We start from the raw sequence: 16,052 nt of genomic DNA on the forward strand, positions 1-16,052 counted from the left end.
AATTGTACATATATTATTTGAGAAACACAAACATCTTCTGAGTTTTTTTGTTCTTTTTCTGTTTTTCTCATCTGTTATTTTAATAAAATGATAAAATCCATTGTCAATAAGTATATGAAGGAAAAATAATCCAACTGCTGTAACCTAACAAAACATTACTGGGTAAAGCAACCAGACAGTAGAATGGAAAGTATTTATATTCTATGTCTTGGCTCTTACCAGAACATTTCTGTTTATAGAGATAAAATGAAGTAACTGTTCTAATGATCACCAACTAATTTACTGTGCCCCAATTTAGTACCTATTTAACTGCACTGCTTCCTTGCCACTGATTATCTTGCTCCCACAAATTGTTCACCAACTCCCATTCATTCTATCTCCTTCTAGTACGTCAGCCATCATTGAGTGAGGTGTAAAATCAAATGTACCGGTTACATAATCAGCTAATTTTTTGGCATTTTCAGCTCAATCATTTCAAGCATCACCGTGCTTTATCATCACAGTGCAGATTATTTGCTAATGCCCAAACAACAGTAACAATTTCCAATTACATTGTGCTTTTAACACAGGAAAGCTACCCAAAGCTGATCACAGCACATTCTCAAACAAAAAGTTGAAGCCGAGTTATACAAGAATTTGTTAGGGAAAATGATCGAAAGATATGGATCTAAAAGAAGAGAGAGAGCAGTTTAGGAATGGATCTTGGCAACTTCAGGAATAATTGCCAATGGTGGATATTTTGGAAATTGAAATAATACCAATATAGGGAGGATCGAGACCACAGATTTCATTCCAAAAGCAAGACCCATCACAAGGTGTTAAGTAATTCAAGAGAGCACAGTTCCCTCATTCTCTCTATGCTTATGACCATTTCCATAGGCAAGGAATTAACAGATTGACTCTGACTATCTCCAAAGATGTAGCAATTTATTCTGCTATTGGTTTCCTTACTCTCTCTTCACCTCAGTTCTGTTCTGTACTGCCCCACTCCTTCAACACCTGAACTGTTACCATTGTGAGTTTTTGCCAAGATCCTGGAATTAAAAAATGAGCAAACAGCAGCAAAAATCCCACCTAGTCCCTGACCCATGTTAGTTGTTAGTTCAGGTTTGCATTCTGATAAGTATTCAAGGGTAGGTTGGATTGGCCCAGTGGCTGCTTTATCCAGTTCAGGATGATTTATTTAGTATTGCTGAATGGGTGCACTGTTTGGGATCAATGGCAATGCATGTACAGAATAGTGTCTTTTTATCCCTTTTCTCCAAATGGCTCTAGGCAGGATTGGGTAAAAAAAAAAAAATGCATGTAGTCGGGCTTGGGTCAGATGGCCACGGTCAGGATTTAATTTTACCCCTTACAGCTAAACTGTAATGCTCTGTTGAGTTTATGATAGCAGGAAGCCATTGATGGCTGTTGTATTGTATATAATCTTGGACCAAATCTTGCTCATTCAACTGATTCTCAATCCCAATCCCATTGACAGGTTGCCTTCATTGAAAACCATCCATAGCCACTAAATAACCCTGCCACATACGTCAATAACTTGCATTCATGTTTGAGGAGCCTCTATACACAACAGTGCACTGACACACCCCATCCTAACTCAACAGTAACATAAGCCTCCTGTATTGACAATTTAGCCAGCCTACTATCCCACAATCCTTCAATTCTATGTCCAAGCTTCAAATCCCACCAGATAGCAAATCCCCAAAGCCTTGGCATTGCTCAAGCCCATCACCTTGTCATTTCAATCTTATACATTATGATTCATAAACCACCACATTTTAATGCAAGTGGTGTCCTCATCATTCCTTCTCCACACCAATCAAATCTGGCAAACTTGCTTCCAGGCCTGACACAGTTCAATCCCTCCCCCTCCCTAACCTCCAATCCCTTCCCATCTTGCAAATACATGTACCTAATATCTTAAGCCCCAAAACTGCAATTGGGCTTCAGGCATAAATGAAAATTGTAGCAGGGTTGGAGAGGGGACAGAGGAGTCATGCTGCCCACCGATCTCATGAATCAAAAAATATATCATTTTTTAAAATATATATTACTAAATAGTTCAGCCAATCTTTTTATTTTTATTCCTGTTGCTTCTACATTGAAATGGTACCACCTGGGATTTAATGTTGCATTCAAGTCTAATTTTCTCAATCAGTTTAGCTTTATGATTGATGAAGAAGGGTTTCGGCCCGAAACGTTGCCTATTTCCTTCGCTCCATAGATGCTGCTGCACCCGCTGAGTTTCTCCAGCTTTTCTGTATACCTTCGATTCTCCAGCATCTGCAGTTCCTTCTTAAACACATTAGCTTTATGATTGATGTAGCTGCTAATATTTGAACAGCCTTTTGTAAAACTTGAATGTAGTATACGGAAGATAGGCACAAATCGCTGGAGTAACTCAGCGGAGCAGGCAGCATCTCTGGAGAAAAATAGGTGACGTTCTGGGTTATAACACATCTTCAGACCAATAGTAGAGTTTGGGGTGGGGGCGGGGGGAGGAAAGGGGGGGGGGGGGGGGGGGGGGTGGGGAGAGAATAAACAGGAGGCGAGAAAAGGCCAGCACGAATCAGGACCTCAGGAAGGGTTGTCCCCATAATGGCCCGTTGTTGGCTGGGGAAGATGAGATAATAAGGTATAAAGATGTGAACAGTGGAATTGGTAGGGCGACTAGGATGGGGGGGAGGGGGGGGGGGGAGAGAAGAATGCAAAAGTTACTTGAAATTAGAAAAATCAATATTCATACTGCTGGGCTGTAAGCTGCCCAAGCAAAATATAAGGTACTGTTCCTCTAATTTGTATGTGGCCTCACTCTTGACAGTGGAGGAGGCCCAGGACAGAAAGATCTGTAAAGTGAAAGTGGTAGCTGGAGGAGTTTAAATTAATCCTTAGTGCTCAGGAAAAACAATATACAATTTCATCTTGTGACTTTGTTCCAAAAAGTATAAACTTTGAAACTACTGTTCAATAGAGATCAAATTCCTCTTATTTTAAAAGAATCATAAACCCATTGTAATAAATTAGATAATTCGTCCATTAAAATATCAGAAAAAATATGGACAAACTAAGGGAATAGCTTACCACACTCAAGTTGTGGGTCATATGATTCTCTTCTCTCATCCCAAAACGCTTCATGTTCTTTTGTATTTCACCATCACTTACAGATACCTTCCTACTGTAAAAGGAATTCATATTCAATCATTTCTATTTACATTCTTTATATTGCATTTAATAGTTATTTTTTAAATAAAAGTCCCAATTATTATCACTTCCCCCAAGTTAATCTTAACCTGCACACACAACACCATTATATTAAACATATAACAAGTGGCTTTGTGGATCATTATCACACTTGTATTATTCCAGTAGGTGTTTCTCCCATGGGATACAAGTAAATAGTTTCACTCTTCCTACAGTAGTTATGGCAAGGTTTTTGTTCGTTATTTCAAAAATTTCAATATACACTGAACAAACATGTAAACTTCTGTCAGATAAAATCCAGCTCAGACACTGTCCCTGTAAACTCGAGTCAAGTAAACTTCTCTTTTCAGCTTTACTAATGAAATTGCCAAAGGGTTTCTCCAAATTGGCCAATGGAACCAGTAAAGATCGGCAGACGTCGTTTTTAAGTATTTCTCTGGGCTTTCGGCATCTGATTTATGCACTATATCAGTTTTTCTGTAGGAAATAAATTGTAGGCAAGTAATAGCAACATCATCAAATGATAACATTTGAACAAAAAAAAAGATGTAAAGTGAGGTCAGAAAGAGAAACAAATGCTTATAGAGAGAGGATCACATATGAATCAAGCAATTTTTGTTATCTGCAATAAATCAACTTGTAGGATTCCTTAAACAGGTACACAACTGATTTTCCGTTTGATAGTCTGGCCACCTCTTAAAATTACAATACAGAAAATATTTTGCAGCTGCAGTATATGTGAGTACCCGGTCTTCCCTGTGTCTTTGGAAAGTCTGCGGAATCCTTTTTCTCATGTGTTTAAAAAACAAAATCTGATTTAGAGTGTGTATGAGCCTGAGGGCTGCGAGTTGCCCGATGTGAGATCTAGTGAATGGGCCCGGTTAGGGGACAGACAGGGAGCACCGCAAAGCAGTTCCTGCACAGCAGCCCAGCTCGATTTGATGTGTGCTTTTACTTTACGTTGTGTGCCGGTGACTGCTCACGTCTTCGCCCTTCTTGTTCTCTGGATAAACCAACATGTCGAGTGAAGACAACTCATATTATTATTATTATTTTGCATTATTATTATGTGACCACTGTTGTTCCGGCAAAACGGACAATCTGGCAAGGCTCTGAAACCACAGATGTCAGAAAATCGGTGGCAGATCTGTATAATCAACCTCCAGTAACATTACACGATAAGTTACGCAGAGCAAAAACTGATGTTTCAATCCCCCCTGGCTAATTAGACACAAACTAATAAAACAATGATCGCCAACTTGTCTTGCTCCGATAATAACGACTTAAAGCATATGTAGTTAGAGAGTTTGAAGATGGCCTCAAGACAAACCATTCACATGCTGGAATAGAAAACAACACAGAGTGAGCCCTATTATTCCTGGTTAGGCTACAGTAACCAGCAGAGTACACCACAGTGGGCTGTTAGAATAATTGCAGCATTCATGTTGAAGCAATCTAATTTATTCACATAAATGAAAAGAGAAAGCTCTTCATAGAAAGTAACCGCACACGCACACGATTGCATTCCTAAGCTCTACGAAACAATATTCTCATCTGCGTTGAACCCTGCTAACTGGGGCTGCCAGAGCTGTACTACCCACAACAGCCCAGTACCTGTCACCTGTCAAAAAATATAGTTTACCCTAATGGCTCAGAATTCAGTTCAATTTTCCACCTTGTACCAGATAAAATGAAATGCTGTTTTATTCCTTGGCATTTATTTTGTTTTTGATTCTATGTAAATATGGACCATCCTAAAGTGCAAGTGAAAGACAATTTGAGATAGTTTTTTGATATAGGAGTCTGGTTTACTTAAGTCCTGAAATTCTGTGTTGAAATACTACTGAGAACTAAACACACGATGGTTAACCTTAAAATCATCACACATACATGGGCGAAGTGTGAATCTCTTATTGAATGAGAAAAAAAATCAAATTTAGTTCTAGAGTGTTACCTGTTTTGAGCAACATTTCCCAGCATCAGTAGATAATCAATTTAATGGCATGTGCTTTGTAGCAGTAATAATGCAAAACGATAATTGTTTGCTATCATTACATAACAAGACCGACAACAACTCCAGTATTTCCACAAATGCTTGTTTTAACCCAGAAAATCCATCAGTACTCTCAATGTGCCCTGCCTCTTGTGGAAGGCTGTCAGATTGCAGACTCCATGGTGCACCAGCTTACCCGTTGTCACTGGTTAAAGCTAGAAACAAATCAAGGAAACAGCACTATTCAGAAGCCCCTTATTGAGCATTTCATAGGGACTTCTGTGAGTGGCGGGACAAACCCTTAGAATCTGCCTTAGAATCAGAGTCCTAACTCATGGAGATATGGAGGAAATTTCACCTGACACTTTTTTCACCTTGCACTTTATACTGTGCTCTTTTACCTCTTCCCACCATTCAGTGGCCTAATCATTCCATATGAAACAACTCACTTACATTACTTCCAATTTGCATCACTGCTTTCAATGCTCATAATGTGGTCTCCTCAGTGCTTGAGAAACCAAAAGAAGTTTAGCCATTCACTTTGCAGAACACTTTGCTCAGTCTGCAAGGGGTCCTGAGCTTTGAGTTGCATATCACTTTAATTCTCCACCCTCCTCCCCCTTTGACTTCTCTACCTTTGGCCTCCTACACTGCTGCAACATCGGCTTGTAATAACACCTTATCTATCATATGGAGAGGTTGCAGACATCGGGTCTTAAGATTGCATTTAATTTTTTTCTTGCCACAGTAGTGGCTGTACTTTTCTGTTCTAATGTGCTTTTTTACTGACGGTTTTAAAAGTGTGACCGTGGACAACTACAGTCCAGCTGTTTTCACTGATATTTCTCTGTTCTCCTTGTCCTTGTCCCATTCTAAAATTTAAAATACATTTGTTTTGTATTTGTCAGTTTATGTATTTATGTATTCTGTCCCTTCACGGATACTTTTAGGATACTGTTACAAAACATCTAGTCTTAAACTCTGTTTTTTGTGCTACTCATAATGTCACCATAGCCTGCATGTTTACTAAATATCCATTCATTAGTTACTTCATTTAATTCTTACTAATTAAGGCTACTTATTTCTTTCTCATTCTCTAAATCCCTTATAAATTGACAGTATTTGTTGAATGTTCTGACCACCGTGTAGCCATATGTCAGTAAATGGCTGTAACATTCCAAGGTGAATTCACATGAAATGTCTTCCTTACTCCATATTGTACTTAATAAAGTTAATTTTATAAATGTGACTGGTAGTTTCTTTGCATACATATTTAAAAATTGAATAGAATTTAAAATTGCTTTTGGGAAGTGTATTTGACATTTTTGTTTCCACCTTAATTACTCGTCCATTTTATAAATGTTATTTAGTTCTCTGTACAATTTATTGGAAAAATTGTGTTTTTTCATTCACGGCTTGTTGAGTGAAAAATCTTTACTGTAATCAGCTGCTCAACTACAACAATTTTAAAAAGTAGATGATGCCAGGGATTCTCTCAAAATGACATTGACAGCAAATACCATGACAGAAAATTATGTTAATATTATGAAGATCGCAAGGTCTTTTTGGAGAAGTCTTTCATGGTAAACGGTAAGTACTATTGCTTTCCCACCAACCACAAATTCCACCAGGCCACTTCATGAAGGTTCAGTTCTTGTAAATCAATCTGAAATTGGTTGTCACCTCCCGTACATTTATTATTTCTTGTGATAACTGAAACAATTCAATAAATTGATTGATTCTGCTTGGAAAAGGAAACATTTAGCCAAGACATCCAAGCATTAAAACAGATTACCACTGCCATATAATTCAAGTGAACCAAATCCAATCTGTGCATGTTTAAGAGCTGGCAAAATTATTAAGTATCTCTGTGCTCATAATGAAAGTCGCAATCCAATCCGTTGTGTTTTTCAATAGATTGGATCCAAATGGATCAAAAATTTGTTTTATTTACTACCATGCAAAAATATAAATTATCTTACCCTTCCTCATTAATCCCACACATGCGAACTCTATCAGTACTCATCCAGCTGTGAAGGTTGCTGTACAAAGGGGTTGCTGACAGCATGACGTCTTTTTGATTGAAGCTTCCCTTCTCCACAACTTTGTTCTGTAAAATAAAAACAAATCTTTATCAATATGTAAATATACATCCTTATTACCAGAAACAATGGACATGCAACATTTAAAACATCTTATTTCTGACACATCTTTTGCACGGTTGCCAGAAACATGGCGACTCTTTGTGTACTGCCTAGGTGAACTCTGCTGTATGATTTGACCAGATTGTATGCCAAGACAAAGAATGTCACTCTTCCCAGGTACATGCGACAATAAAGTATCATTGACATCTGCATTTCTTTTTACAATTATTGCTCTCATCAAGGACATTTTGTATGGCGGCACAGTGACGCAGTGGTAAAGTTATTGCCTTACAGCACCAGAGACGCGGTTCGATCCTGACTACAGCTGCTGTCTGTATGGAGTTTGTGCATTCTCCCTGTGACTGCATGGGTTTTCTCTGGGTGCTCCGGTTTCCTCCACACTCCAAAAGCATACAGGTTTGTAGGGTAACTGGCTTTGGTAAAAATTTGTAAATTGTCCCTAATGTAGGATGGTATTTGTGTATGGGGTGATTGCAGGTCGGTGAGGACTCAGTGGGCTGAAGGTTTCAGTACACTGAATGTGCAAACCAAATGTTTCTGCACGGTATCTCCAAAGTCTAAAATATGTTCTTCCTGCTCATAATTTGGTATTAAAAAGTAATAATATCTCCACCATTAATAATATACAACAAATGGCAACTTTTTAACATGTGATCAAAGCTGATTCTATGAATTAGTTAACATTTCTACTAATCATTTCAGGTGCAAAAACATTAAAAACAATTAAACTTGTGTTCTGTGCTTTCTGTGTAGCCTCTTGACCAAAATTCTACTTCACGATTATGCTCATTTCAAACATTTAACAATGCAAAAGAACAAGTACTTTGAGGAAAGAGAATACCGTACAGAATATTACGGTTACAGTGTTTATTTTGTATAAAGCATTCAGTTTGCCGAAAACCTGGCTGCAAATCTTCGCTTAGGATGGCACGATGGTGCTGCGGTAGAGTTGTTACATTACAGCACCAGAGACCCGGGTACAATCCTGACTACAAGTGTTGTCTGTACGGAGTTTGTACGTTCTCCCCTTGACGGCGTGGATTTTCTCCCAGTGCTCCAGTTTCCTCCCACATTCGAAAGATGTACAGGTTTGAAGGTTTATTGGCTTCGGTAAATTGTCCCTAGTGCGTAGGATAAGTGCTAGTGTACATGGGTTGCTGGTTGTTGTGGACTCAGTGGACCGAAGGACCTGGTTTGATGATGTATTTCTAAACTAAACTAAACCAAATGATTCAAGCAATTTACACGTTGCAGTATTGGTATTGCCCTCAAAAGTTTGACAGATTTTTTTTTATTTTTAAAAATTTTTTTATATAAGGTTTATACTAATAATCTACATTTACATACAACCACCCAACTCTGCAGCAACACAGTAAAATAATTACAAATGGAACCCCGGCTGATTTTGCACTTTTTAATTGAGATATTCGGAGTCAACTGATTTACACCTGACAAACAACTGCTAACACAGTCAAGGGCCTGTCCCACTTGGCGATTTTTCCGGCGACTGTCTGCATCATTGACACCGAAAAGGTCGCGGCGTGATGACGTATTGACGCACGGAGTCTCCTCAAGTGTTGCAACTTTTTTTTTGTTGCCGCTGGATTTTGAGATGTTCAAAATCTTTTGGTGACCCTGATATGTCAGTCAATGACGCCGGGAGTCGCCGAAAAAACTCGCCAAGTGGGACAGGCCCTTTACTTTGCAATCTGATGCGGCGCCTTTTTATGCCACAGGGAATGCTCAACAGACACAAGAGTTTTTGCATTATTTTCTCCTGATGTGACCAATTACACCTTTTACAATTGTAATCTCAGAAAAGGGATTTGTTAAATTATTGCATTCAACATTAAAAATATTTTTATCTAAGTGATTTCAGCAACTCTTTATAAACATTTTAATGAAATTAAATAACATGCTGTGATGATATAGGAACAAGGAACTGCTAATGTTTCATTTTCCCTAATGCATTGGCTGTAGCATTGTTCATCATAACTAGTAATCAGGGGTAAAATATCTCCAAAAGAGAGATTAAACTCTTAACTTAATTGTGCACACCTCAAGGCTCAACAAATTTAAGTAATTAAAAATGATTAAGTAATTATATACACGAGACGGCAGATGCTAGAATTCAGAGCAAAAATCTCCCCCTCTTAACCCCATTCTCCTGCCTTCTCCCCGTAACCTCTGACACCCGTACTAATCAAGAATCCATCTATCTCTGCCTTAAATATATCCACTGACTTTGCCTGCACAGCCTTCTGTGGCAAAGAATTCCGCACATTCACCACTCTCTGACTAAATAAATTTCTCCTCATCTCCTTCCTAAAAGAATGTCCTTGAATTCTGAGGCTATGACCTCTAGTCAGACTCTCCCACTAGTGGGAACACCCAGATAATTACTGGGACCTGCAGTTAATCACCACAGAAACTACTTTCACCTTGTTTGCAGACTGCAAAATGAAAGCAGATAGTCATATACACCGTCTGCAATAATCTCAAAATGCTCCAGCAATGCAGCTATGTCCTCATTATGACTTCAAGCAACTGTTACAGAAACATGCCTGATAATAATCTGCTTAAATTTAGCATTAACTCAGACTCAGATGTAGGTGGACTAGGATGCTAATTGGGGCCCTGCCATATGGGCCCATAATGCTCACAGTGTGACCTTTAGTTTACTGCTTAGCTAAAAATCTTACTTAAGAGAAGGAAAACATATGTTTCTTATTAAAATCCTGCAATCTATGGTGTAAGTCAGTCAGTAATTAAAGAAAATATCCTTGGTTGTGATATTACTGTAAGGCAAGACACACCATTCCTGCTCACCAATAAATAATAGGTGCATATATGAGGCTTTGGCGGTAACCATAATCTGTTACTGCGTTCCAGTGCAAGAATTGATGCCTTCAGTATCAAAGATTGTCATTTGAATTATGCATTTTAAAAAGCAAATGCAGGTCCCAACACTTGGCACTGTTGCTTATTTTGTTCAGTAAAGATGTGCATGACTATCTTCCTGAGCATCTAAACAAGTTGCTACTACCTTGAACTGACATCTTGCTGGTATTATGAACTCTCCTATTAGTAGAAGTGCCATGTTCTCTTGTGGCCAAGGTCTCAGACAGTTCATAATTCCATAGACTCTCTTCAGCTCCTTTGAAAGAAAAGGTTAGCGTCATTAAAAGTTGGAACCTGGAACTCAAATCACGATTGTTTAGTACAGTCTAGTACTTGACACAAACGGAGGTTGATTCTACAGTACTGGAGGCTCATTGTAGAATTATTTCAAGAAATCCACTAGGAATTGACAGGAGATCTTTGAACTTGAAAGTGAAAGGAGTTAATGACCAAACCTACTTCAATGATATGTCACAACTATGACTGTTATTAAGTGCCTTCACACTGTTGGGCTAACCAACATTACCATGTGTATCACAATAATCTTATCAACACATCAACACGACTTGGTCCACAAAAATTAAAATCAAGACGTTGATGGAAACTAACAGAAGGATTTAGTTTAGTTTATTTTCTTTTAGAGAAGCAGCATAGAAACAGGCCTTCAGCCTACCGAGTCCATGCAGACAATCAGCCATTCATACTAGTTCTATGTTATCACACTTTCACAAACACTCCCTATCCGTTTGGAGCAATTTTTTAACGAGGTGAATTAACCTACAAACCCACATGTCTGTGGGCTGTGGGAGGAAACCAGAAAACCTGGGGGAAATCCACGCAGACAGCACCCAAGGTGAGGATGGAACCGAGCGGGGTCTCTGGTGCTGTGAGGCAGCAGCAGGTGGACCAGCTACACCACTGTGCCGCCAAATGCTAAAACAGAATTCTCAAAGTGGACACATCCGCCTCAGAATTTATTTTTGAACAAAGACAAAGTGGGTGGGTTGCTCAAGATCAGGGGGGCATTTAGACCAATGTTCAAGTAAAGCATTTAGACTTAAACTCTTCCCAAAACAGAAGATTAAACTGTGTGCTGCTGATCACACAAGTAGCAAATAACTACATTTAAATCAAGGTGGTTAAATCCAACAAGCAAAACAAATTCATATCAACTGGAACAGAACATCTGCAAACTGCCAAAGATTACAGCCTACAACAGAAATCTGTATTTCCTTTCAAAATAATATCCTGTCTTAAAAATTTGCATTGAAGCCATATTGCATAAAAAGTGCTGTATATTTTGAAAAATGCACAGGCTATATAAAACTTTAAAAAAATACTAAATGTGAATTATATGCTATGTATTGTGATGCTGAGGTGGATTCTATAGAAAGAATTGGCCTATTTATTTACAAATCTAAGTTCACGTTGAACAGCTTTGTTCCTTTCACTGAACACAAACTCTTGTGTACACACGCCTTCTCAACTACGAACTACTGGGGGGAACAGAGGGGAGGACTACATTTAACAATGGACCCATTTTATTAATCTAAATAGTTACAGGATTATCATTTAGCAGCACCTAATGCATTCGCATTCAGGTCACTGCTAAACTGGTCAGGGGTGAAAAAGAGAGGCTCTTTGTAACCTTGTTTTAACAAATCTCACTTTAACATTGAAATGAGGCTCTAAACAAAAAGTAGTTGATTAATTTAACAGACTAAACTTTTACTTGCTTGTAAAGATATTCCTCCTCATCTCAAGCTTTACCAGAACCCGAGCAACCTAATCGACAAGATGTCCCTGGAGTAAAACAAAAACCCCGAAAATGAGTGAGATCAGAGAGTGTAGCTGTGCTCCTCCTGGCACCATATAGCAAGCTATGCTCCTGCTCTTGAGCCACAAATAGGCCACACATGCCCTCAAGCATGTTTCACTGTTCAGAAAGATCATAGCTGACCCTGTACCTCATGATCATTTTTCCACCCAGAACCAATCCTTTGACACGGGTCTTGGAAAAAAAAATCCCTGGTCAATTTAGAAGTGACTTGAACTCCAAAGTAATTAGATGCAAGCCCTTGTGCTATTAAAATATATTCCTCTACTTGTTTAAAAGTCATAAAATGTGCGCATTGATAAGTCTGTATCACATATCCCTAGTGTATAAAAATACATCAGTTTTGATTGTACTCACTGGATGAGTATTCACCGCCCTCTGGGATACAGAATTCCAGAGATCGACAATCCTCTTAATAATGACATTGCTCCTCATCACAATCCGAAATCGATGACCCAGTATCCTGAAATTATACTGCCGAATCCTACAGTCTCTAACCAGTGAAAGTCATTTTTCTAAGCTCAATGTCAATTATTTTAGAACCTTACCTGTGTCAACAAAACCACGTCTAATTCTTCCTAACACTAGTGGATTTAGGTCAATCTTACTCATCATCTCCTGGAATGATTTATTTTCCCAGGAATCAACCTACTTAATCTCTACTGTATCACTTACAATGCAAGTATATATGCAATCTAAGGCTAGTGGGCACCAAAGGGATCAGAACTTCATCCTTAATTATTTGAGATCTACATCAATAACTATCCCTAATGTCATAATTTCCAAGTTTGCTTGGTGAGATTGTGAGTAGAAACGAGGATGTAAAAAAGTTCCAGGGAGATAAAGGCAACTTGAATGAATGGGCAAGAACAGAGCAAATGCTGTGCAATACGGAAATATGTAAAGATATCCCCTTTGGTGCACTGGGCAGGAAAACAGAACAATTTTAAAGAATGAAAAATTGGGTAATGTTGATCTTCAAAGATACTGAAGTGTCTTTCTACAAGAATCACAGAGCCAGCATGCAGGTGCTGTCAATTAGATAAGCAAATGTTAAATTAGCTTTAATTGCAAGAGTATTCAAATATATGAGTTATGGACATTTTGCTGCAATTATACAGAGTTGAAATGAGACTACACCTGCAGTAATATTACAGTTTTGGTCTCCTTATTCAATAAATAAGATACTTGCCAAAGAGGGATGATTTGTTGGACTGGTACCAGGGATTCACTCTAAGGGACTGCCTCATTGGTACATGTGTGCCTGTTGTTTTATTTTTGATGAAGGCAGAGATTTAATTTACTTTATCAATATATAATTTCTGTCAGAATATTTGGGCAGTTTACACGTCACACCAAGATCTAAAACTGCAATAAAATGGAACGGAAGGTATTGAAACAACAGCATTAATCAAATCCCATTGTGAGTTTTCGGCTATATACAAAAAGGTTTACATTTAAAGAAAGTCAGAGATCAGAGCAAAGTTGCACTCTGTAAAATTTTAATCTCCTAGTTGTTGGTCAACATTAATAAAGTATAGTTAAACACACCTGTAACGGGAACTCTGTGTACAAATGGGACTTAACAACTGATTTTAAATAGTTTTACTTCAAGCACATATTATTAATTCTACATAGATTTATATACGAAAGTTATCCTGTTTCAGTATTGGACGGTTAGTAACATACTGTCGACTGCTATTTGCAAGTGAAACAGCAGGCAGCAGCACCTTCTATCAAAATTGTGGAAATTGCAGCACAAGTCACAACAATGAAAAACAAAACAATATTTAAGACATTGTCGACAAAGGGATTAGAGTAATATTGGATTGTTGGAACCAATCCAAAATATGGTCTTTAACAAGAGATGGTCTTTAACAAGACAAGAGATTATTCTTGACCAGCCTATAAGTAAGTCAAGATATAGCTCGTCTGTGTAACAACAGTAACTTCATCATCCTATGCTAAATCATTCCAAAGAGTAGTAACCCCCATAGCTCTCTACCCAATTATCTTGTTGTACTGGGGCAGTTCAGGTTGCAAATGACCCGAGTTATTGAAATACAACTTTATGCAAATTCTCCTCTACATTTTTAAACCATTTTTCAAGCTATTAATAATATGAAATATTAATGTCAGTGATAACAATAATAACAAGGTGATGAAGAGTCCTGACCCAAAACGTCACCTATCCATTCCCCCACAGATGCTGCCTGACCCACTGACTTACTCCAGCATTTTGCATTTTATGCAAGATTCCAGCAACTGCAATTTCCTGTTTCTCAATAATAATAATAATATATTTTATGGTACCCATTATTAACTGGATACAACATATATCTATTAGATGGTGAACAAGGTTATTACAAACTGCAGCAGGATCTTGCTTGATCAAGGGGATAAGCTAAGGAATGGAAAATGGAGTTCAATTCAGATAAATGCGAGGAGTTGTATTTTGGGTCATCAAACCAGGGTACGACTTTCACAGTGTGCGGTAGGGCCCTGGGAGTGCGATGGAACAGAGGCACAAAGGAATATAAGGTACAAACATCTCTGAACTTAATGTCACGTGGACAGGATGGTGAAGATGGCTTTAGCACTAGTCTTCACCAATAAGCGCATTGGGTATAAAAGGCAGCACATTATGTTGCAGTTGTACTGTTGATGATGCTGCACTTGGAAATTGTGTTCATCCTGTTATAGGAAATATGCCATTAAGGGAAACTGCAGAAAAGTTTGATGTAGAGAGGGTGAGCAGGCTTGGATTTGATTTCTTAGAGCATAGGGGGCTGAGGGCTGATTTTATAGACATATAAAATCACGAGGACAATAGATAGGGTGAATGCACAAAGTCTTTTACCTAGGGTAAGGGAATCAAGAACCATAGGTTTAAAGTGAGAGAGGAAAGAAGGAACATAAAGGACAACTTTTTCACTCAGAAGGTGGCGGGTACATGGAATAAGCTACCAGAGGTTGTTGATGGAGGTACTACAACAACATTTAAAATACATTTGGACAGGTACATGAAAAGGAAAGGTTTCGAGGGCTATGGGCCAAATGGGACATGTAGATGTCCAGACTGGTTAGAATGGTTCCCTGTTGGATAACTCTAGAACTATTATTTTAATTATGGATAATGAAATGAAAAAATGATCGTATATGTAGAGCGATATGATATGGATGCCACTAGAAAATGGGCATTTCTGACGTAGATAAATTGGCTGACAGACAGCTCCCAGGAACAGAACCATGAAGGCAGAGAATTAATTTACTTTATCAATATATAATTTCTGTCAGAATATTTGGGCAGTTTACACGTCACACAGATCTAAAGTGCTCAATGCTCTTAAGACAGTAGAATGGATTGTAGACTTTAGGAAAGCTCCCCCTCCCCTCACCCTTCTCACCATCAACAACACCACAGTCACCTCTGTGGAGTCTTTTAAGTTCCTGGGAACCAATATCTCCAGGGACCTTAAATGAGGGGCCACCTTCGACTCCACAGTCAAAAAGGCACAACAGAGAATATACTTCCTGCGGCAGCTGAGGAAGCACAATCTGCCACAGGCAATGATAGTCCAATTTTATACGGCTGTCACAGAGTCTGTCCTCACCTTCTCCATCATGGTCTGGTTTGGTTCAGCCACCAAGCACGACATCCGGAAGCTGCAGCAAATCATCTGATCAGCTGATAAGGTTATTGGCTGCAACCTTCCCTCCATTGACGAACTGTACACTGCAAGGGCCAGGAAGCGAGCGAGTAAGATCATCTCTGACCCCTCTCACCCTGGCCACAAAACTCTTTGAATCACCTCCCTCTGGAAGGCGACTTAGGACTGTCAAAGCTGCCACAGCCGGACATAAAAACAGCTTTTTTTCCCCACGAGTAGTAGCTCTACTCAATAACCAAACACCAGAGCAAAAGGCGGCTACAGATATTTTATTTAAT

The 16,052-nt window shown here is 38.6% G+C and overlaps 1 protein-coding gene across 11 annotated transcripts in view; it reads right to left on the bottom strand.

The window, feature by feature from the left end:
• bcor (BCL6 corepressor) overlaps positions 1-16,052 on the bottom strand; it is a 260,969-nt gene that overhangs the window by 47,412 nt on the left and 197,505 nt on the right. For all 11 annotated transcript variants that reach the window (XM_055644607.1, XM_055644605.1, XM_055644604.1 and 8 more), the window contains 2 exons: positions 7,183-7,310; positions 3,088-3,181 (listed from right to left, as the gene is read on the bottom strand). In XM_055644607.1, the coding sequence (XP_055500582.1) occupies positions 3,088-3,181; positions 7,183-7,310 (222 nt within the window). The remainder of the gene's footprint in view (positions 1-3,087; positions 3,182-7,182; positions 7,311-16,052) is intronic.

Source organism: Leucoraja erinacea, chromosome 13, assembly GCF_028641065.1.
Source record: "Leucoraja erinacea ecotype New England chromosome 13, Leri_hhj_1, whole genome shotgun sequence".
Classification (NCBI taxonomy): Eukaryota; Metazoa; Chordata; class Chondrichthyes; order Rajiformes; family Rajidae; genus Leucoraja; species Leucoraja erinaceus.